This window comes from Physcomitrium patens, chromosome 6 (assembly GCF_059467195.1).
Source record: "Physcomitrium patens ecotype Gransden chromosome 6, ASM5946719v1, whole genome shotgun sequence".
In the NCBI taxonomy this organism is placed as follows: Eukaryota; Viridiplantae; Streptophyta; class Bryopsida; order Funariales; family Funariaceae; genus Physcomitrium; species Physcomitrium patens.
In genome coordinates, this window is record NC_143415.1 from 8896526 (window position 1) to 8920082 (window position 23557).

At 38.4% G+C, this 23557-nt stretch overlaps 3 protein-coding genes across 18 annotated transcripts; 2 read left to right on the forward strand and 1 right to left on the reverse strand.

Annotated features, from left to right (window-relative positions):
- The first annotated feature begins 495 nt into the window (after window positions 1–495).
- Window positions 496–7423, forward strand: LOC112284102 (long chain acyl-CoA synthetase 4). 3 transcript variants are annotated; one of them, XM_024523645.3, is made up of 19 exons: window positions 524–1047; window positions 1757–1820; window positions 1931–2020; window positions 2336–2392; window positions 2620–2668; window positions 2840–2916; window positions 3047–3086; window positions 3345–3439; window positions 3569–3736; window positions 3989–4099; window positions 4402–4489; window positions 4591–4657; window positions 4809–4884; window positions 5031–5148; window positions 5252–5575; window positions 5792–5931; window positions 6150–6332; window positions 6525–6644; window positions 6741–7423. In XM_024523645.3, the coding sequence occupies exons 1-19, from the start codon at window positions 881–883 to the stop codon at window positions 6780–6782; spliced, it is 2076 nt and encodes a 691-aa protein (XP_024379413.1). In that variant the 5' UTR covers window positions 524–880; the 3' UTR covers window positions 6783–7423. The 3 variants fall into 3 exon arrangements, 2 of the variants coding, with proteins under 2 accessions (XP_024379413.1, XP_073391065.1); XM_073534964.2 differs by having other exon boundaries at window positions 537–1047; window positions 5330–5575; XR_016503288.1 differs by lacking the exon at window positions 6741–7423 and having other exon boundaries at window positions 496–1047; window positions 6170–6332.
- A 552-nt stretch (window positions 7424–7975) lies between these two features.
- LOC112284104 (nucleosome assembly protein 1;3) lies at window positions 7976–13276 on the forward strand. 14 transcript variants are annotated; one of them, XM_090251146.1, is made up of 11 exons: window positions 7982–8305; window positions 9199–9242; window positions 9532–9627; window positions 9850–9930; window positions 10066–10155; window positions 10376–10442; window positions 11605–11775; window positions 11978–12169; window positions 12271–12430; window positions 12735–12755; window positions 12888–13276. In XM_090251146.1, the coding sequence occupies exons 1-6, from the start codon at window positions 8233–8235 to the stop codon at window positions 10421–10423; spliced, it is 432 nt and encodes a 143-aa protein (XP_090107272.1). In that variant the 5' UTR covers window positions 7982–8232; the 3' UTR covers window positions 10424–10442; window positions 11605–11775; window positions 11978–12169; window positions 12271–12430; window positions 12735–12755; window positions 12888–13276. The 14 variants fall into 14 exon arrangements, with proteins under 14 accessions (XP_024379421.1, XP_024379420.1, XP_024379431.1 ...); XM_024523653.3 differs by lacking the exon at window positions 10376–10442 and having other exon boundaries at window positions 7976–8305; window positions 12069–12169; XM_024523656.3 differs by having other exon boundaries at window positions 10580–11775; window positions 12069–12430.
- A 4508-nt stretch (window positions 13277–17784) lies between these two features.
- LOC112284103 (pathogenesis-related thaumatin-like protein 3.5) lies at window positions 17785–19567 on the reverse strand. The gene is made up of 4 exons (XM_024523647.3): window positions 19407–19567; window positions 19094–19270; window positions 18661–18926; window positions 17785–18512 (listed from the first exon to the last, which is right to left on the reverse strand). The coding sequence occupies exons 1-4, from the start codon at window positions 19468–19470 to the stop codon at window positions 18273–18275; spliced, it is 747 nt and encodes a 248-aa protein (XP_024379415.1). The 5' UTR covers window positions 19471–19567; the 3' UTR covers window positions 17785–18272.
- Window positions 19568–23557: the final 3990 nt, after the last annotated feature.

The following is a 23557-nucleotide window of genomic DNA, read 5'->3' on the forward strand; positions in this document are numbered from 1 at the left end:
TGAAGCAATCTATTTACGAAGAGGAGGAAGATTATTTATTTATTTTAATCATTAAATTATATGATGATAAAACAAGACATTTGAAACAATGGTGTCAAGTCTTATTAGATGATTGATTTCAACTTCCTAAAATATCTCATTATTAGAAACTTACACTAAGTTTTTTGCCAAGATATGATCAACTTTTCTACCACCTAACCAACTAAAGCTACTTGGACAAAACAAATATTAATTTTACATACTTTAAGTCCTTATTTTGGATTGCCACAAAAGAATAAAAAAGAGAAAAGAAAACCCATAAAGAAAGATTGTGATGTTGTAATTGAACCATAAAGGCGTCTCCCACTATTAAATCACAAGGAAGAGAAGAGGAGAAAAGATGCAAGAGAGTTAGCAGTGGGATCAGCAAGAGCAACATCAACAGCAGCAGATCAGCTTTGTTTGTGTAGGTGAGGATATAGACCTTCAGTCCACCATGCAGAACAGTTTTGTTGACAATTCATGTGCTTTCTACCAGGCTAGTAATAAAATACATTATTGAGGCAGATGTTGAGGCCACTCCCACACTCACACCAACTATGTAGTGCAATTATACTGGTACATACCAATACATGCCAATACGAACAATACCAAAAAACCAATCACCCAAATTATAAATGCTTGACAGTTGAGTGAGAGAGTTCGGCGAGGCTGAGTTGCTGCTCTCGATGTCGAGCTTGTCGACATGCTTCGCAATTTGTGAAGCTTGGCAGGACTTGCGGAGCAAAGACGTCGAGGACGCTCGAGTCCTGCGAGTTCTTCACTTGTTGTTGTTGTTATAGAGTTTTGACGAGGTGGGTGCTCCACGTCGAGAGGACGAGTTTGAGTTTTTTGGCCCACAATGACGAACCGTGGTGATCAGAAGTCATTTGTTGTAATGGTTGAGGAAGGTCAGCCAGGCAGAGGTGAAGGAGAACTATCCAAAGGAGCTGTGTACAAGAGCATCTATTCTCAAGATGGCCTGGATGATCTGCATGAAGGAATGCAATCAACTTGGGATAGTTTCGTGTAAGTCTTTCGCTCTCTCCCTCTGTGCAGCGCAATTGTTGTTTGGACATTTGTGAAGGCTACTGTCAATGCAATGCATTCTCACGTCATCTAGAGCTTGTTTCGGTGGGATGATCGCTTGTTTGTGTGATTTTCATGGAGCAGTTCTTGAATCTTTTTAGAGGTCGCATTAATTGTACTATGAAGTTCGAGGCGTGTGTATCTGCTGTGAAAATTGAAGTACCTAGAGTGTGATTCCAGTTTATCCCCAATTGTTTGAAATCAAGTGAAAGTAACGAGCTTCAACTGTTGTTGGCATTTACTGCATACACAAGTTCCAGTAATGAAGACGTGTTCTGGACTTTTCCGTTCAAGTGGATCCTGATTAGTTGTCATGGGTGATATGCCAGAATCCCCTCTGCTTTGTGATGTTAATAAACGTTGAAGCTGGTTTAAGCATCTAGTTTTTATTTTATTTAGTTGCTTATTTATAATTCCAACCTTTCTTTGAAAAACAACATTTCATAAACAGTCCTACTTGTTTGGCTTTCCGCGATGGTGGAGTTCTGTCTGCCTCCTTCAGAGATCTGGTCGGATTTCGATGCTGTACACATGCATATGGTTTCGGTGGGTAACTTTTTAGTTGATCGTCTAAGTATGCAAATGGCCGCATCCTACAGCAAGAGCAGATATCTGCCTACGTCTTCATTACTGGAACTTGTGTATGCAGTAAATCTAAAGAGATATACCCCGACAAGAAAATGCTTGGACGTCGTGAAATGGTCAATGGTTCGGTAAGTGCCTAAGTCCAACTCATTTAGCTATCATGTAAGGATTGAGCCTGTTTAATGGTTGGAATTCTTCAGTGAGTTCTGAGCTAATTATACTATTTTTTTTCTGGCAGGCTGGAGACTACGTGTGGCTTACCTACGAGGAGGTTTACAACATTGTGATAAATTTGGGTGCCGCTATTCGCTATGTCGGTGTGCAGCCGGTTAGTTCTGTTGCTACGTGGGCCGCTTCCCCTGTATTCCGAAGCATTTTGAACTAATAAGAGTACTATGAATTGCGTCTATGATCTGAGCAAGATAGCTTATCATAAGTGATCAGCTTTCAGGGTCAATTGAATTGTTTCTTATTTAATCACAACCTTTTTATGTGTATAATTTTGTTGATTTGATGTAAACTACGTATACACGTGTTTTTAAGATGTTTTTGAAAGTAAAATTTGATTACGGATTTAATTTATTTTATTTTCTATTACACTTATTGAGCTGATTCCCCTGAAAAGCAAGTGTTCCATATGCAGAAAAGCAAAGTAGGAATTTATGGCGCAAATTGCAGTGAATGGTTTATGGCCATGGAGGTTTGTGCTCCTTCGTTGATTGTGCCGCAAGTTTTCATGCCTTGCTGGCATTTTGCTGTTTCACATTCTTGTCACTAATGTGCTGTAGAACTTGGAAGTAACAAAACTACTGGGTTAGCTATTTTGTAACGTTTGAGTTATTTCTAGTGCTCCTTTTTCTACCTAGCTTGAGGTTTTAGATGTTCTTGCTTGTGGAACTGATTCATTTGGATGTTGGATTTTGGTAGGCATGTAACGCTCAGAGCATGCTCTGTGTCCCTCTCTATGAGACTTTGGGTGATGCATCTTGCCTCATTTCCTGGTTCCGTTCACGTGGACAGCCAATTCGGCCTTGATTGGTTATCAGAGATTGACGCTATTGTCGAAATGATTCAAGCTATGTTGTGTTGCTTTGCAGCTGGTTCTTGTTCACGTGTAATTTTTTCGGTAATTTATGCTCATTGGCAGGAAATGAGGCTGTGGAATACATCATCAACCACGCGGAAGTTTCAATTGCTTTTGTGCAGGATACGAAGCTTGATTTAGTAAGTCTAATTCAGGAGATGAAATGTAATACATACCAAATCCCATGCTTTAACACAAATTCTCTTCTGGATGTCTTGCTTTGTTGTGTGTGTGTGTGTTAATAAGGGTTGTTTATTGCTGTTGCTGCAGATTCTCGCTACTCTTCCTAAGTGCACGAAATTATTGAAAAGTATGACAACTCTTTCTGTCTCATTGAATGAAGTTGTTGATGAAGCTTCGTAGTCCGGCAGCTTCGTCCATTTTGCAGAAATGTGTCCGATCATTTCCCTTTGAGGTGCTTGAAATTGCTGAGATATATTCCAAAAGACCAAGAGACTCTGAAACGCCAAACCAGTCTAGAATTTTCTACGTAATCCTATCTATTATAGGATATGGTGTTGTCTCTGTTCACTCCCTCGTTTTATTCAACTGCTATTTGCATGTTCAGAAATTGTGAGCTTTTCAACATGCTCCGCTGCACAGAGGAGCAAAGCTGAGGCCTCAGGAGCAGCTCTTCTGTCGTGGGATGAATTTTTGAAGCTAGTAGGTTTCATGTTACCCAATTCATCGTCCTTAATCCTTTGATAACATATTAGTAATTTTATGATATTTAAGACGTGGAATTCTACATTTCTGAATGTAGCAGCTCTTTGTGAAATGGGTGATTTTCAGGGAAAGAATAACCCAACAGACTTAACACCTCCAACAACATCAGATATTTCCACAATTATGTACACTAGTGGCACAACTGGTGAACCCAAGGGAGTACTCTTAAGCCATGCGAACATTTTGTGCGCCATCATCGGTTATGATCACTTCCTTCGAGAGAGGGGTCAGCAGGTAAATACGAAGTTTAGTAGTTTGATGTTCGAACAGATTGTATGCTTTTTGTTTTACTCCAATGGAGTGAAGCTTTCGTCTTGAATCTTCGCGTTAAGAGAGTATTTTCTGAAACCTTGTAAACCACTGAAGAGTTCTAAATTCTTCTGACGTTTCATTCTTTACATGTTTTTACTTCTGGAATGCACAAATGGGATTTAAATTTGTTCCTCTGTGACCGAGGTAATCGTGTTTGGTTCTTGATATTTGCAGCAAACCGAAAAGGATGTATACTATTCCTTTCTTCCTCTGGCTCATATTTTTGATCGTCTTACTGAAGAGTTATTTGTTTTTCTTGGAGCTTCAATTGGCTACTGGCAAGGGGTATGTTGTAGACTGTTTTTCCTCATCTCCTGGTTAATCAATACATCTTGAAGTGCAGGAAGGACTTTTATTCAACTGAAGTAGCAGTCTAATTGTTCTCATACAGAATTATTATTTTTACTAATAACATCTCCTCTGCTTTCTTTTCCAAAATGAACGGAAATTATCTCTTGAAATGAAGAACTGGGTGTGATTCTGCTAAATCGAAGCCTCTTGATTTTGGAGATAAATGAACTCATTGTTTCTTAGACCTGAACGGTCGGACGATAAGCAATCTATTTATCTTGCGGTGTGGTCATCAGGATGTCAAGAAGATCACGGAAGATCTAGCTGTGCTGAAGCCAACACTATTCGTCGCAGTTCCTCGCGTCTATAATCGGATTCATGCTGGTGCGTTACCCAGCTCACCGCCTCCAGTAGCATATCGACAGCTGAGGCTTCTATTGGTCATTGTTTGCAAACTTAACACAAATCTGTTTGGATCTAAACAGGAATATTTGGAAGGATTAATGCTGGCGGTGGAGCCAAGAGGATGATGTTCCATTACGCTTTCGATATGTATCACGCCTAGACACCCCTTTTTGCATTACTTAAAGCTTGTAAATCGTTTCGATATGTGGTCACTTTCAGATATATGCTACCATCATAAGTTGGGTTTCCTGATTTCACAGGACTGACCCGTATCCTACATTGCATTGACATATTCTAGGAAGCTAAAGTCTCTTTACAATGGTTTTAAGCATGATAAAGCTGCCCCAATATTGGACAAGATCATATTTAACAAGGTTAGTTGTTCATGTTGCCCGTCATCATTTCCGAGTCTCACTCTCAGTGTGTCAATCATCTGTCTCACTTTGTTCGCTTCGCTACTTCAGAACTATTTTCTACCACTACTACTTGTCCATGACGTTTCGAGGTTAATACAATCCAGGTCAAAATGGCATTTGGAGGAAATGTCAAGTGCGTTATATCTGGGGCTGCACCACTTCCTTCTCACTTGGAGGAGTTTTTGCGGGTTGTCACTTGTGCCCCAGTTGTTCAGGGCTACGGTACACACCTTAATCGTTCTCTCTTTTTTTGAGAATTTGCACTCAACAGAGCACAAGCCAGTCTATGGATGCTTATCCTTTCTTCTGTAACTTGTGCCTAAAGTACTGAACACGAGACAGATTGCTAAACCTCCGGATATACACGATGAATCGCAACGGATCATGTTTGTTCAATCCTCAGGGTTGACAGAGTCGTGCGCGGCAACCTTCATTCAAGTGCCAGACGTTATCAGCATGCATGGAACTGTGGGACCTCCCCTCCCCAATATCGAGGTTCGACTAGTGTCGGTACCTGAGATGGGTTATGATGCTCTTGGCAAACCTGCAAGGGGAGAGATTTGCATCAGGAGCAAGACACTGTTCTCTGGCTACTACAAACGGCCAGACCTCACCGACGAAGTCCTTGTCGATGGCTGGTTCTCTACTGGTACAGTCCCCTCTCACATGGGCTCGTCATACATCTGCCAGTGATTCAGTTTTAGTTCATTTGAATCGAAGACCCATACTCTGCAACAGTTCTCTATTTTCTGTGTGTGATTGTATCCCCCTCTAGAAGTTTTTCTCTTTGAGTATTTCAGGTAACAAGCTAGATCCGTAGCGTAGTGCTGATGATGTAGTGCTGATTTTGACCATAGTACTGCAGGTGATGTTGGAGAATGGCAAGAGGATGGTGCCATGAAGATTATCGACAGGAAGAAAAACATTTTTAAATTGTCACAAGGAGAATACGTTGCAGTCGAGAACCTTGAAAGCATTTATGGTCAATGTGAACTTGTGGATCAGGTACTAGTGTCGTGCATTTATCTAGGGGCTAGCAACAAAATCTATCAGGTGTACGAGCTTATCTCTTCTTTGGGCTTTAATTGCAATGTTATGATTTGGTCCGTCATTCAGTCCTAGTTTTGCAAACTCACGGTGAAAACAGCGGTGGCAGTTTTCTGTTTCATACTTTTCCCATCCCATGCAACCTTCAATTGTCAGATGCACTTGAGCTTATGCAGATCTGGGTCTACGGAAACAGCTTGGAGTCGACACTGGTGGCTGTTTGCGTTCCCAATCAACCAAAAGTTGAGGAGTGGGCAAAAAACAATGGTTTGATGGGAGACTTTGCTCGAATCTGTCGAGATCCAAAAACTCATGCACACATTATGGCAGCATTGAATGCGACCGGAAAGGCAAAGAAGGTAACTGATAATAAGCACAAGTCAATGTATGAGTTTACAAGATCAATGAAGACTTGGAATATTTTCCTTTCCACTGGATAATTAGGGAAGAGTTTTGTGCTTGCTCTGAGGTCTCCGGTGATCGTCAATGGTGAACCACAATTGCATCATTCAAGTGAAGGTTTTGCTTGTGATAACCTCTTGATGGGGTAGGTTAAGGGCTTTGAGGTCATCCGAGGCGTGGTTCTAGAGCCCCTGCCATTTGACATGGAGCGTGATCTGGTCACCCCAACCTTCAAGCTCAAGAGATCGCAGTTGCTACAGTACTACAAGGTGCGCACGCAGTCTCCTCTCTTCTTCATAAAGTAATGAGTTATGCACTAATTTTCCATATCTAGCTAATCCATGTGCTTCTATTTGCAACTGCAGACTCAAATCGATGAGCTCTACGCAACCCAGAAGCAGCAATGAGAAGCTGTCGAGAGGTGACACGGACCCACCGAGTGTTTCTCAATCCACTTCGTTATTTCGCGAATAGGAGAAGACAAAGCAGATGCTTCACGGCACATCACGGCTTCTGAGATCAAATGCCTGGCAGTCGAAGCGCACGGTTTTGCTAGTAAACTTTTCCTAGTTACACCTCTCCTCGGTCTGTCTGTCACAATGCCGAGTAATTCCCTTGTGTGTAAATACCAATTATGAGTTCATGTCCTGTTTCCGACCCCGCTTTCAATTCGTGACTTTTGCGTCAACCTGCAGGCTGCAAGCTGATTGTTCATGCGGGATTTGACAATGCAATGCAATGCTTCTTTTTTACTGCATCACTTATTCTGCTTGCTCTGTCCTGGTCGGCTGTCTAGATTTCAGTATGGCCCTAGTGGTTTATGACAATTGTAAGCGGCACCAATGGTAGGGCACCATGTCCGCAAGTGAGAGCTCGAATCCCGCAAGGCTTTTAGACTGGTAGCAGGGATCCGGGTCTGCATTGTCTTCATTGACGGAAAGTCCCTCTTTCTGGGTGCTTCTGTAGTCCAACTGGTGCTTCGAGGACTTGACACTGTGCACCTTTTGGCTTCTCATTGTTAAACCCAAAATTTGTCCATCGCACAAAAGACCAGATCCAAAAAAACGACAACAAATGGCTCTGTTTTCTACCTGTTTCAAGCACCACTGAAGTCTGTTCCAAAAATCATGTTTGGGAATATCCTTTTCTTAATCTCTGACATCCATCTCTTGATGTGAGTAGACCTCAATTTCATTCGGAAGCCTAAAAAACTTGAACTGTAGCACTTGCTTGGCTCAGAGTTAAATTTTATTGAAACTTGTGCATCTGCAGAAACTGGTAAAGTTTAAGAGTTTTTTTAAGTGTACAAATTGCTTTTGGTTTCAGCAACATAATCAGTAGTTTAAATGTATCCTCCGTGATTGTAAAAATTGTTGGATGTGAATAAAGAGAGCAAGATTGGCTCCAAGGAAGGCATCTCGCAGCATAATTAGACAGCTTTGAGCAGTATTTAATTCTACAAACAAAGTAAATCATTTACCTCTATAAGTGGCTACACCACCTACACGAAAAAGCCAACATGCTTTTATCGTTCTTATTCCATGATCTGCAGCCATTTTGCTGTCTCCGGTCAAAGATTTTTCCATTACTAGCATGTAGAAAATAGTAAAAAGAGAGCGGGCAGATACAGACTAGAATTGGTCGACTCCGCCTCCAACTTGGTGCTCCGTCACCCGATCCTGAATCCATCTCCACGCAGTGTCAGTTTTTCATGGCCTCCGCCTGCGTTCAGGGACAATTTTGGAAGAGGGTGATCTCGTCTGTGGATTCTTCTGTGGTTTTCTTCATTCCTTCTGATGTTTTGGATCCATTTTCGTGTACAATGATGCTCTGTTGGCGGGATCTGGGGGATCCCTCATGATTTCGTGGCTGTGTTACTCTGGTAGCTTGGTGTCGGATGGTTCCGCTGTAGGTGAAACGGATACAGTTGGTGAGTTCACTGCCTTGAACCAACAAGTGACCCCTACGCATCGTGGTTCATGAATGTTGTAATTTCCTTCTTAAGGATTGGTAGGAGTGACGCTATTTTCTCTGGTTGAAGTGACTGTTTTCGAGTTATGTAGGAGTCGTTTTAGTCGAAGGGTTAGGTTTGCCAGGAATTTGCAGCCTTGGTCTTTCGGGACTTTCTGTATTCGTCTTATGAAGAAATACAGTAGCTGCCGGGATGCTGGCCCGACTTAGTTTAACGATGAGGCAGGATTTTCTCTTGTTCTGAGCTCCCACATTGTCTTTTCCACGCTACTTTATGTTGCTTTTGATGCAGCTAGCTTGGGTAATATCTATATGCAGCTTTGTTCGACTTGATTAGGTTTGGCTTGTACGTATAATCTATTGTGTATCTAGTGAAGAAACGTATTCCTTTCTGCAATTGTATATATTTTTATTGCGTATCCCTTCTTTTATATGAGTGAAGATGCCCATGTTTCACTTGAGAAGACGTTGTTCTTGCCTTATCGCACCTCTCGCGCATCAGGGTCGGATTTTTCATGTCTGAATTATCCCAGTCATATAACAGTAATTGTGTAAGTTTGAAAGGTACGGATTATTCTGCAGCGCGTGAGCTTGCCAAAATTTCGTGGCAAACGAGTTTCGTTAGTTATTCAAGAAAACGTGAATTCCTGTGTGATATAACTGGACATGAGTCTACAGCGGGATGAATCCTTTTAGAACGTGTCAAACTAGATATTTATTTCCAACCATTTCCTTCTGAGTAAAGTTGGGGGTACTGCAACAGTGACTTGTTATGGATTTCGTGAGCATCAGGCAAAGGGATCTTGTGTATTCACAAATCACTCATATCCACCGTGTTTGTCAAAATTTCAGCTCTGAGTGATGTAGATCGCGAAACTCGGGTGAACGTCCTGAAGGTGTGTTCTCTTGTTCTTCCTTCATTGATATGCTCTCATTCGGCTTTTCTCTGTAATCTTTCGTGTTGATCCTATTTTCGTATTATCTTAGTATCTATAAAGTTCTGGGGCTTTCTTGTCATAGGAAGTGTTTTTTCTTCAAGTTTTGACATGAACTTACACTAGTGACAATTCGTGTTAATATCTGAAGTGGCGACGATGTTTACAAGGTCGTTGTTATGTGTTTTCATTGTCTTATTCTTTGGTTCAGACACAGTTCTGAATTGAATGGTAGAATCTAATCAATCAGGAGAAGCTACAATCACTAGCTGGAAATCCATCTGGCTTTTTGGAAAAACTTCCTCCGAAGCCGAAGAGACGCGTGATAGTTCTCGAAGGGCTGCAGGTAAGGTCCTTTCGGCTTTTCACAGTGGATAGCTTGTCTTTTAGATGGTGTGGTTGGTCACCGCACGATAAAAGCATTTTTTATGTGCTTGATTCGAATAGGTTTGTCCCTTGATCTGCATCACTCTGGGAATCTACATTGGACCTGAAACGCAAACAGTAAAAAAATGACTTTTGTCTAGATTATGACGACATCTGGATGAATTTATTTTATGGGTTACAGGCTGAACACGATGAGCTCGAAGCAAAGTTCAAGAAGGAGAGAGCCGCTCTTGAAGCCAAATGCCAGAAATTGTATGAGGAGGTATGTAGGTCATTTTTCAGACGTAATGAGATCGCGTGGAATATTCAAAAGTGTTCTGAAGTGCATGTCGGGCCATAGTTTGATTTCTCTTCAGTGTTGCATAAAATCTTTACGGACTTTCTCTTGCTGTGTTAGAGATCGAAAATCGTAAATGGCGACGTGGAGGTTGAGGTTTCGAAGAGTGCAGTTCCCGATGCTGAAGAGCCCATGGAAGAGGACGAGAAGGTATAATGCTTCGTAGTGTCATTACCCTCGAATAACCCTTGTGGAGTATTAGGGTCGAAGTTAGGGCCTCCTTTTCGTCTTTCGTGATGTGTTCGTCAATTTGGGTGGTGCACATGATGCTTTTGTGCTGACTATGATGAGCAGCGACTTTGCACAGAATGCCATCATTAAGAGTAATTATTGATACCCGAGTATCTCATATTGTACAACGTTTTAATAGTCTGTGTTGCAGTCGAGTGCCCGAGTTTTGGCTAACAGCAATGAATAACGAAATCGTTGGCATGCAGGTAAACCTTTCTAAACATAAACATTCACACGAAAGTAAAATTTATTTATATTTATTTGAATTCAAACTGAGGTTAATTACATTCTTGTGCGTAGAACGGAAAAGATGGTACTTGTACTAACCAAATTATGCTCTCAGATTACCGAACGAGATGAAGATGCCTTGAAGTATATTAAGGACATTAAATGCACCAACTATTATGTGTCAGGGCTGTTCAAGGGATTTAGGCTTTACCTTTTTTTTTTTTTTTTGATACAAATCCTTATTTCAAAAATACTTTGGTATGTTCTACTCACAATTGTGATGATTAAAGGGCACGATTCAAGACAAAATTTCAGCCTGTTGCTATCCCCTCCCTTACAGTTATGTTTTATTTTTGCATCTTATCGTCAGGTCTGAAAGCATCTTGTAATTACGCAGGATGCTGCTTCAATTCTGTGTATTTTGGGGGACTGATCATATCTAATATTTAGAAGTTGCATACTGTTTAACAAATTGTTATATCATGGCGTCTGGCAGCTCAGCAAAGCATACCACATGATTGATGATTACAAGCCAATCTTAGAGAAGGCTGTTGGTTGAATATTCTTTGCTGAAATTCAACACTCATCTTCAGATATACTTCTAGATTGACGCTTGTCCTTGAGACATGCGACAGTAGTAGCTTCTTAGCTTCTTGTAATTATTGGATTGTGGTTAGAAACAGCTGCTTTAGCATCGCTGTTTCCAACTCTGTCGATGAGAACTGTAAGAAGATGTTTGAGGCCTTATAATTGGGTTTCCACCTTTGTAAATAGATCTTTGGAGATATTCACATTTGATATCTGAGCGTCAATTTAATGACTTGAAATTAATTTAGTCTGAGAGAAAGCAACCTTATGGTTCTCCCTGCTACTCGTTCCTCGTAAATCAATTTTAAAGACCTCCTCTTGATTAGAATATGGTACTCAGCATGGTGGTGGTAGCTTTGTGCGTAAAAGTGGGTGTAGGCATTATAGCAAGATGAAAGTGATATTACTGGAAAGTCAAAACGAAGGCTACTTACCTTATTTTCAAGAGTTGTACTTGCACGTTGATCTCAACCTGAAAAATGGTTTTTATCTTTTAAGTTTAAAACTTTGAAAAATGATTCTCTGATCTGTTAATGCATGTTTATTAGGAAGGCTATTGAATGGAACGTCGGCAAGAACTTGACTGAGAAGGTGATGAAGAAGAAAGCGAAGAAAGGGGCTAAGAACACGAAGCCCGTTGCAAAGACTGAACAGTGTGAAAGTTTTTTCAACTTCTTCAGTCCACCCCGACTGCTGCCGGAGGATGATGTCATTGATCAAGAGGTGGTAGCAGCTTTTTCTTGTTATTTTACTTCCTCATATGCATCTCTACTGGCTTCTTGTTCTTGTTCTTCCTGTAGAATATGTATCGTACAATCATCACGTGATACATACATGGGTGCTTGGTAGATTTAGATGCATAAGACCCTATAGTGTACAATTGTCACGAAATTAATGACTGGTATCTCACCAATTCTTAATCCAGGCGGGGCAACTTCAAGACTCGGTCTTGAATGACTACGACATTGGGGGCGTAAATCTTATATATTGGGATGTCTACCTGTATTCTGAAACAGGATTTTAGAAATTTATGTTTTCAAGTTGTTGGCGCATATTGGATTGATTTAAGCCCAACTTAAGAGTGTTGGAAATACATTTTCTTGAATGCTTTTAGTCGGTAAGAACTCCGTCGCATATCTTTCTCTTTCACCATACTCCACTTAGTGTTCCATGTTGTGGACTCGATCTTGACATGTGAAGAGTGCTGCCTTGCTGTAGATCAACAATTAAAGAAAAGATTATACCTAATGTTGTTTCCTGGTTTACCGGAGAGGCTTTGGATGGAGAGGATTATGAGGATAATGACGATGATGAAGAAGGTGATGATGAAGATGAGGATGAAGACGAAGATGACGATGAGGAGGACGACGATGAGGAAGTACGAGGCCGCAACTTTATTCATAAGAAGTTTCATTCTTTGGGCTTTTATGGATACTTTAAACTAACTCCAGAATGCTTGCCTTACTTTTGCACGTGTCTTGATGTATGAAGTTTTTCTTCTTTCAATGTTGAATGACTAGGTTCTATATGATACCTATTCGAATCTTGGCTCTGATTCTGTTGTTATTTGCCGGTATACCTTCAGATTTCACCTATTTTGTAAATTTGACTTTTGATATGAAATAACCTGAATTTATATTGTATTATCCTTATTAACGTTTTTTAATTGATTCGTTTTGCAGCGTTTAGTTCCTTAGGCGAAGGTATATTTTTCTATCTAAAATCTTGTTGAACTACTTGCTGTTATACCTCATCTTGCGTAATCTTCTCTACTTTAGGTAACTCTTTGGCATGTCAATTTTCGAATCTTATGCTTATATTGTGCGTTCCGTCAGGGTAATGCACGTAAGACGTCTGGTAGCCAGCAACAAAGTGGTGAACAGCCACCAGAATGCCAACAACAATAAGTCGATGTAGGAACAGATCATTTTCTTTTGAAGCTGCATTAGCGGATGAAGTTGAGGTAGAATTTGAAGGGAGTAGCCTCCAGTATGAACCTTCAATTGCTGAGGCACTTGCGATCACTGGTCAGTTTGAGGATAGTGGTTCATCTTTGATAGTGGTTAGCACACGTTATTTGTTTGCAAGCATTGAAAGCACATGGTATGTGGCAGTTCAGTTGAAGGTTTTTAGCGATTGTGGCAAATGTCAGGTAAAGGAATGCATGACATGCATGACACCTTCCTCTTCAAATATCCAAGGATGCAGAAGAACTTTTCACTGATACCCATGTCGATTGTTGAGATATTCCTCCATCCTCGATTTTTCTTTTTTGTTTACAAGACATACAATTGACAAGAATGAAGCAGATGACGGTAGTGCAAAATTGAAATGTGGTTGTAGATGTAGATTGATCGTATCCTAATGGGAGCTTTTGTTGGTGTCAGCAGAAATTAGAATGAAGTGCATGGTAATTGGAAATATTGATTGCAAATCATTCATGTTTCTTTCAACTGAGAACTTTGTGCTATGAATCGGCACTTTGGTAATATTCTCCTAACTCGTTCTTCATGCAGGCTCGGCAACATTGAGTACATATTCCATGGTAGCCAATGAAGTGAACTGCTGCCCCTAAACTTGACTTCCAGACACGTGCTTTACACTGACACTGCGGTGCATACTTGCAGCTTATCATAGCTTTGACGAATTGAATCAGACGACAGCAGAGTACCACTAGAGATTCTCCTCCAAATTTAGGTTCAATCTCCGCTTGAAATAATGCGCATAGTGTAATGTAGACCATTAAGTCGGTAGAGCGAGTCAGATTGGAAGCTGCAACAATGGCCGATTTCACTAGTTCGAAGAGGAAAGGAGAGAATTCCACAGCTCGTTGCGAATTGCATGAAGCAATTGGTGCTATTTTCTATACAGGGGCCTATCAAACCATGTCTGTAATCAGCACGGTTGTTAACATCAGTTGTAAACGTGAGCATCATCTGCCGCAGCCAGCGGCATCTGCCACATTCAAGTGCGTCCCTTCAACTGCCGATGTCTGTGTTCATGATATTTTTGCGAGTGTGCTTACAACCTACAGCCTTCGCACTGGCAGTCATGCTGACTCACAGTTGTGGCGCATTGATTGCATGCTGGAACTAGTGTTCAGGTCACTTGTGTTACTCAGATCACATCTAGAATGCCCATTGTTCAACTTTTGCAGTTGAATTGTAGGTGAATTGGACGGATGATGGGCTCTTCAGTAGATATCCATGGAATGCTACAAATGGGTACTTTAACAATGAAAAGATAAAATAATAATAAAAAAATGTATATTTTTAGGAAGAATCTATCTATATCTATGATTTACTTTTTATTATTACTCTCTATTATGTAAAAACTCAATGAAAAAATTGCGACCCAATTTTGGAATGTATAATTGCTTGATTTCATTCATTTCACCTTTTTTATATTTATTCATTTTTTGTTCTTCTTTTGTTCTTGTTATTTGCTTCTTTCACTTCATACCACCACTTACAAGCAACTCTTAATTGCGACCATCTTTTAATTTGAATTGAAGGATGAATTTTACCCACTCATAATAAGATTAGTGATTAATTGTTGATTTACTAAATATAACAAATTTTGATGATCCACCAAAAATTAAAATTTATTATCTTATAAATAATGGATTTTTTTTAATTATATGTATATATATATATATATATATATATATATATATAGTTAAATATAAATATATATGCATATAGCAATTGCTTCTCGCTCAATAATCAAATAGTTGCATTTTGTATGATTCAATAATCAACTTACATAGGGCATTGATTGGTCAACCTTGTCCATGGAAATTTGGACAAGTATGACTGTTATTGCAATATTAGACATGTATGTATGGACCCAAAATTATAAAAATCAATCAGAGGCTAATAGTATTAGTATATTGGTATATGCTTTTTTGATAGTTTCAAAAGCCTGTTGCTCTCCATGGTCTAGTGAGTTAGATAGTCATAGTTTGTTTGATTTAGAACACTAATAGGTATAGTAATGTGTGCAAAATGTTTAATGTAGATGTGATTGAATTGAATCATGCCAAAAACCTATTGTATCTTATTTTGATCTTGCAATAGTTACATACTAGGATGTCATTGATTTTGAGAGGATTAAATAATTTTTTTGTTTACATTTTATAAAACCTAGTATTTTTCTTGCAAAGAATAAGAACATACATTTATCATCATTAAGGCTGATACCATGGATACAACATACTTACAAAATGCTTTGTAAGTAGTAGATGTGGTTGATAGCATTATCATATACCATTCCATCGTTGAAAAAGAATTTCTTTAAGAAAGGTCAAAATATTAATTCCATTCCTTGTTGAAAAGTCATTAGTGTCTTCTTGGCTCCAAATAACAATCTTTTAAATTGGAAAGGTCTCCACTCCATTGAATTTTTTTTTTTACATTTATTGGTGTCTACCATTTCTATTTAATAATATCTTTAAAAAATCAAGAAAATAATATATTTATGTCTTGCAACTTCATGAATTATCTCTTCTAAAATGATTCAAAAAACTATTTCAATGTTGACATACTTTTCCATAAATTAAGGCTTTTTAATTTATTCATTTGAATACAAAAAATTACATAGTTTTATATAGCTAAAATGCTAATAAGACAAAACAAATAAGCTCATTGTATTTTCAACACTAACTATGGAATATCTAAATTCTAAAAATAAAAAATAAAAAAATAAAATCTAATCAATGCTTCTATTTTAAATTTGTAATATTACTACAATGAGTTATTATTAGTTTCTATTCTTGCATCTTTATTCAATCTTTTTATTGCATTGACATCCTTCAATGTTGTACCTTTCACTAAAAATTGCTAACATCATCTATGGTACTCACAAAGACCAAATCCAATCTAATCCCTTACTTCAAATTATAAACAAAATACTAGGTCAAAAATATAGAACACAATTAGAAAATTTTAGTCACATATGTAGAAGTTTCTATAATTCAATACTTTAACTTTTTTTTATGACATACAAAACTATTTCTTATAGTGAAAGCATTAATTTTTTATTTTTTTTATCAATATCAAGAGGGAATTTTTTATTTAAACAATCTCCATTGTATCAAAAACCTCTTTAAAGAGCCCATATCTCTATTCTTTATAAAGAAAGCACTGGCTATATTTGACATTCTACTATTTTGTAGCTTCAATTTGTATTTCTTTTATATTTATTTGTAATATATTAAAAAAATACTTTAATATAATAAGATCCTTCTAAATTCAAATAATTGCATTAATTTATAGAAATCAAAGCCTAAACATCTTCTTGACATGATATTCCAACTTCTCTCAAAATATGTTGAAACAAAAGAAACTAATTGGATTTATCTTATCTTACATTACAAAAATAAAACTTTTTTGAGTACGTATTCTATCTAAAACCTTCTACTTTGATACAAAATTCTAAAGTGAGTAAGACTCAAAGAAAAAAAAAAAAAAAAAAAAAAAAGTTAAAAGTCTCTTAAAAATTATTGGAGTTGTGCCAAAAAAAACTAATAAGAAACAGAGCTTTTGGCATTTTTTTTGCCATGGTCCAATTAATAAATTGATCTTGATCTCTTATTGTACTCTTAAATTATTGGTGAAGAATTCATAACATATTTAGCCAAACTTAATATAAAGCTACTTTATAGTAATAGTTCTACTTTTAATATAATATTACAAAAATGGATAACTCTCTTTGAACAAGACTTCTCATTTAATTGGAATGATACTTGATTTAATCCCCAATTCATCAAAGAAACTATGTTTATTTGGCTTATATAAAAAAAAATTATGTAACACCTGCTACACAAGTCTTCTTCACTCAAGAGATGGAACAACTCTTAGATGACCAGACATATAACTGATTTTAGGTGTGACAAATTCATTAAATGGAATTCTAGAATACCTTGGTGTGATGTGATTCTACACAAAAATGTAAATAAACTTGCCTTAGTAGTTACTCCACATTCTTGGTACTCTTAGCTTGGTTTCAATGTACAAGGAGTTAAGTAATTTGTTGTAATTTTTCTACTCTAATGATGCATTGGATATACCCCGTTTTTGTGTCAGAAGAAAAAAGAAAACGCATGTAAAAAACACTGGTGATTCTATGCTCCTAGTACCCATCTCAAACCCACGTTCACTGACAGCGAGAACCCACTGACATGGATGCTCTTCGAAGATGCGGTGTCTGTGAACGTCGGTGAATTCCATGTCACATTCCTAGAGATCGGGATTGGAGTTGTCAGAAAACCGGGAAGGGGGGCTGGGGAGGTGTGTGCGGGGGGTCGGAGCGAATAGATCTACACGGTAGTCCCACGGTGTCCTGTGTAAGTAGTACATAAGGATGAAGTTTTGCGTATAATCTTATTATACACACTAATTAGAAAGACCTGCTCACGAAGGAGCAGCAGAATTCACCGAATAATGCGGCTGCGAACGAAACCTCCTGTGCCCGTTGTGCAGGTTTCGAAGGGAGTATCCTGCCAGTGGAGAAGGTCCAAGCTTCGGCCAGCCACAGGTTGGAAGAATTCTGTCTACTGCTGGATCCTGAGGTACCTTTTCCGTGTGCGGTATTGATACTGCACAAGTGATGCTTAGAAGCTGATATGAGTGATGACAGTCAGTGGGCTCAAAAGAAGCTTCTTAACACAAATCGAGAGACTTTTTTCCTGACAGGCATTTGGACAAGTCTTACAACTGGGTTACGACAATGTTTCGAGACAAGGAAGAAATGAGACTTTCAAGTTTTATTAAATTACCCATGCTCTTACGAGAATTTCTTCGCGAAGATTCGAACGACTACTGCTTGCTGTAAAACGTTGACAATCAGATCTGAAATGTATCTGATGTCACCATACAATTTGACCGCTAACCGACGTTGCTAATGCAAAACCGAAACAGTAACACATTTCTGAAAAGCAGAACCAACTCTTTACATCAGTGCTACTTGTACGTTAAAAATTCTCCCACATGCATGCAATAGGCTTCAGATGATCTCCTGAACTCAACTTTTAATCACCCACTCCAATCAAAACTTGTCCCACTCCATACAAGGAAACCTATAACTGATACCGATTAGACTAACGCATTGCTCAATTTGAAGAAGTTTCATGAGTAGAGCTATCGATTCGCTGCGCCAGATTGCCACAAGCATCAATTCAACGTATATTGAAGTGCCTGGCATGCCTTCAAAGTTTAGAATCAGGCGGTTCCGGGAGGGCAGAAGGTGATATCGTAGACCAGCGCTTTGCAAGTGAAGGTGCTGGTGGCATCGTCGTATGCGTAACTGTACGCAGTGGGACAAGCGGCTTTGAAAGCCTTGGAATACTGGGTGGGAGGACATGTAGCGGCTGTGTTGTAAGCGCCAGTACAGCAGTACTGTGGTTCATTGAACGCCGCACAGGCGCTCTTGCATCCAGCCACTTTGAACCCTGACCAAAACTGCACATAACGTTCAAAACATTCACAATCAGAATTTCGGAAAATGCATCTAAGGAGGCAATTTCTTGTAGACAGGACTAATTGGAAATGGAAAAATGACGAAGTGAGAGCCCTGTAGGGGAAATAGGGCGATTTTAGAATGCTTTACCTTAAGGGCTTCGGGGCACTTGGTGTTTAAGTCGCTGATACATCCAGTTGCACCACATTCACCGGTTCCACCGATGGGTTTCATTGAAATAGGCAGGTTGTAGCCATCTACAAGGCTTATGTCATAGAAGTCCAGTCCACCGGATCCATTGAGTGTAATCTCTGCCAGGGACGCAGGAGGGTTGCCCCCGGCGCCGTTACAATGGAGAACGTTCCCGCAATCACCAGTTACGCATAGGCCCTTCCCAGCTGCATCAAATTTGCAATCTACTCCCACGAAAAGTTTCAAAAATATTTTAAATAATTTTTCTTAAATAATAAGCACAGGAAACAGAAAATGTAGGATCACTTGCGACTTCTCGAGAATGAAAACACTGCACCCAATTCAATCGTGAAAAAAGAAACCTTCCTGCACAGATTGGAGCGAATTCTACCTGTGCGTCCCCAGAACCGCCCGCCCCAGCCCTGTGGCGCAGTCACAGCTACCTTGTCACCGGAGGCACAAGCAAAACCACCGTTGGCCAGCACCGGCAGTTTTGCGTTGGGCTGCACTCCTACCCACACCGTGAATTGGCACCCATTGATGATGTTGAACGTCGCCGCTTCCGCGACTGCACGTCATCGCAACATGATCTCCTTTAGCTATCAATCATCAATAATGACAATGCACGAACCAATATACACTCTTGACAACTCTCAGCAATAATTTCACCCAAACCTTGCATTGAACCAAGCGAGTTCACCAACCTTGCAACATGCAACAGACGACTTGGAGCACAATGAGAAACGGCACTAGATTGGCGCGAGACATAGCAACAGTGCGTTTGCGCGTGATCGTCACAACGATCGAGAGCAAACCCCTTTGCAGAGGCTGAACGGGGCTCAAAAGCTTAGAAACGGTACTGAACGAACTCAGTCAGTCTCATTGGCTGATAGCAGAAACCTCTCAGAGCCTGCGAGAACTGGTTGGGGACTTGAAAGCTGCAGCTGACAGCGTCAGTCTCCAGCTTATATGTCATCAATGCAACGGTATGGTTCAACGGAGGCCTGGTGAGCATGACCTGTAATTGACCCAAAAGATAATCGTCACGAGAACACCGCATTCCAGCGGTAGAATCTTTTGCAAATTGACCACTCTCGGGAAGCTCGCAGCGTCAGCCTAGTTGGTACCATGGTGACGCACAAACTCGGGGAAGAAGACCGATCCAATCGAGCAAGTTTCCGCCACTGACAGACAAGAACTCCTTCATTTTAATCATCAGCACTGTAAAATGGAACCTTTACTTTCCACAAACCTACAGTCAAGAGAGTTCCATTCAAGTCAAAGGGTTGGTATAAGACAACCGGTTACTCTCACAAGGTTTCGATTGAAAAGAGAAAGAGGTCTCTGTTGCAACGCAGGAGTTTCTTCACAACTCCAGATTTGGCAGCCGAGATCTCGTGCGTTGCCGATGAGGCACTGGTGCCGGGGAACACTTTCGTGGCTACAGTGACAAATTTTAGTACGCGCCTGGAATTTATAGTCTCGTAGTGCGGCGCAAGACTTCTTGTTGGCGATATTACAATGGGAAATTGTGCTTGACCATTCCGTGATCTCCGGTTTGTGATCGAAACCTAGTCGTCGAGAGCCAGTTGCATGCACTTCGGAGTGCGGTCTGGTGATGGTGTCGCGCTCACGTCGACTCAGGCATCTTCGGCATCGGGATGCGAACCCGACACTGGTTATTACGACATCGCGGGATGTGAGGATTTGTGTCTTAGGAAGCCAACCACCATTCTTGCCGTCCGATAATTATTTTTGGATATGTTGGTGGTCAATGCAAACATTCGCTTCTAAAACTATGTTGGGTTGAAGCTGGTATTCATCTCCAATATACAATGTAAAGATAAAGGTTTTACAAAATTATATTTTTACGACATTTTTAATAGATTAGGTTTCTTTAAATATATTGAAAACAGAAATCGCTCTCACCTGATTATTTTCTAAATGTGATAATCCAGTAGTCAAATTTGAAGTGTCCTGAAAGAGAAACCACTGTGTATAAAGAGTTGTGGCATTTAAAGAAACCTTTGAAGAATTCTATAGATATTTGTTTTGGATTGTGCCTCCATTCAATCATTCACTCAGAGTTTTTCGTTGATAATGCTGAAACCATGCAGCCTACGTGTTGGACCTGTGAGGAATCCTGGAAGATATGTCCAATAACATTGCAATGATATAGTGATATATTATTACTAAAAAAATGCAGAAGATCAAAGGAATTTTTTAAATACAATTACTTTAACGACTCTGTACATACAAAAAGAAGTCAACATGTGCTATTTCTTGTTTTGACTTCATTTTGTACATAATTGCCATATTGTTTATTGAAAAAATTATATTATATCCTTGGAATTTTATTTTTGAAATTTTATTTTTTATTATAGTTAGGTATATCTATTTGTTTATTTTTTCACCCACTTGAAGGGCAATACATCTATATATGCATCCATCCATCAATCTATTTGCTTGTATTTTTTTAAGTTACTTCAGATGCAAATGATGCAAAATAAATTTAAAAAAAAAAAAAAAAAAAAAAAGAAAAAAACACACACATACATACATTGATGGTTGCTTGAATTGCAAAGAAAAATATTAAATACAATGACAATATTGTCCTAATCATAATTTATTTTTTTGCACTCAAAATAGAGAAACATGCTTAGATTGCATGGTCTTATAGTTGTGTTATGGACATACATATTTACTCCAATTATTACCTATATGATTAAGTAGAAGTAAGTAAAAATAGATTAATTTCATAATATCTTTTTGAAAAGCTTCCAAAAAGCTTCATAAATATTACTTTGATTTTACCTATGTTTGTAGTTAATTGATGGAGTAGAAACTTCGTCAATAAGTTAACTTTTGATTTGCACTTTTGATGGAAAAGGATTTACAACTCTTTTATGATTTAAATTTATTTCTAGAAGTATTTTTGACTATATTTAGAGAAAGTAATTAAAAAAAAATACTAGAGTCCAAAATTCTATCTTTATGACAAAGATTACAATCAGCCACCATATATGCTATTAAATTCTAAAACCTTGCTTGCAACATGAATTAGAATAACAAAGCTCTTGTCAATCAATTTTAATATGAATTAAAGGATAATATCAAAGTTTTATTATTGACAATGGTGAAAGTAGAATCTTTAAAATAATAAATAGTGTTGCCATAGTTTTGTAGCATGTATAATTGCTAATTGCTTTTGATCACATGCAGAATAATTACACTTTGCCCTTTTGAACTTATATGATTTATACGCCATGGATTGAAGGCTCCTACCAAAGTCTTGTTAAACAACCATTCCAATAGCAAAGTTGGAAGCATCAATGTTAAGTAAAGATATAAGGTTGGAATCATATGGTTATAATATTGGAGCGATAATGAGTGCCTCCTTCAACCTATCAAAGGCACTTTGTTGCTCTAATTTTCAATAAATAGAGCACCCTTCTTCTATAGGCTTATTAATAAAGTAGCAATGTGTTTAAATTGCCAAATAAAATGGCAATAATATCAAGCAAGGCCTAAAAATGAGCGGACTTTAGAAGCATCTTTGGAGGTTGGCCAATCTTCCACTACTTTCACCTTATTCTACTCTATATGCATGCCCTCTGAGGATACTACATGCCTTAAAAATATGACTTCTAACTTCTAAAGTTTATACTTTGATTACTTATAATAGAAGAAATTATCTTGTAGCCAATGCAATACTTCTTGTAGGTATTACTTATGCTCTTTAGAGATTTTACTATAGACTAGGATATCATTGATGAAGACAACTACATACTTATCTAAAAGGTCTCAAAAAAAATTATTTATGTAAATCATAAAGGGGGCTAGAGCATTGGTGAAACCAAAAGGTAAAACAAGCCATTCAACATGTCCATGGTGCATATGAAATGCCATCTTTTTTGTATCTTTCTTTTCAATAGATATTTGCCAATAGCTAGTGGAAAGATCCAATGTACTAAAAGTGGTTGTATCTCAAAGTTGGTCAAGAAGATTATCTATGCATGCAAGTGGATATGTATTCTTCATAATTTGTTTATTAAGGCCTTAATAACTGATGCAAAGCCAAAGTCCACCATCCTTTTTGGATGCAAAAAGCACAAGTGCTCCCTATAGCAATGTGATTTTTTGAATAAGGCTCTTCTTCAAGAGTTCCTCCAATATCTTTTGCAGCTTTTTAAATTCATTTGGTGCTAGGTGATAAATTGGCCAATTTTTTGGTTTGATTCCAAGCAATAATTCTATTTAAAAGGAGGGACCTTGATCATGTGGCATGCCACTACTTAAGTCAATTGAAAAAACATCCCGATATTCATATATGAGTTGCTCTACCTATTTTGCTCTTTTGGCTATCTTTTCTACCACTGAAATAAAATTTGGAACCACCATATATATTGATTGCTTATATTATATTTGCTTCTTCATAAAGATTATCTCTACAAGTAAGCTTTTAGCAATAGATTATTTTGTTACCTCACTTGATGTAAAGGCATAAAGAATTACCTTGCGTCCATCATCTTTGAAGAAAATTGTCCTTGTTAGCTAATCAACTTATTTATTTTCTATCTTTAGCCATGGAATACCAAAGATAATATCATATGTGAGCTTTGTTATCTTAAACTTCTCTTTCAAGGCATAGGTGTCATTCAACTTCAAGATTTTTTCTTCACATGTCTCACTTATTATGTTCTTCATTTAATCACCTTTATTTTAATACTAAGTTGGTTGACAATCTTAATCAAGATATAATTTTTTGTTGAGCCACAATCTATAAACACTTAACATGATTGTCTTTTTAGTCAACTTGCTAGATACACCAATAAATCTTTCTAATAGATGTCTG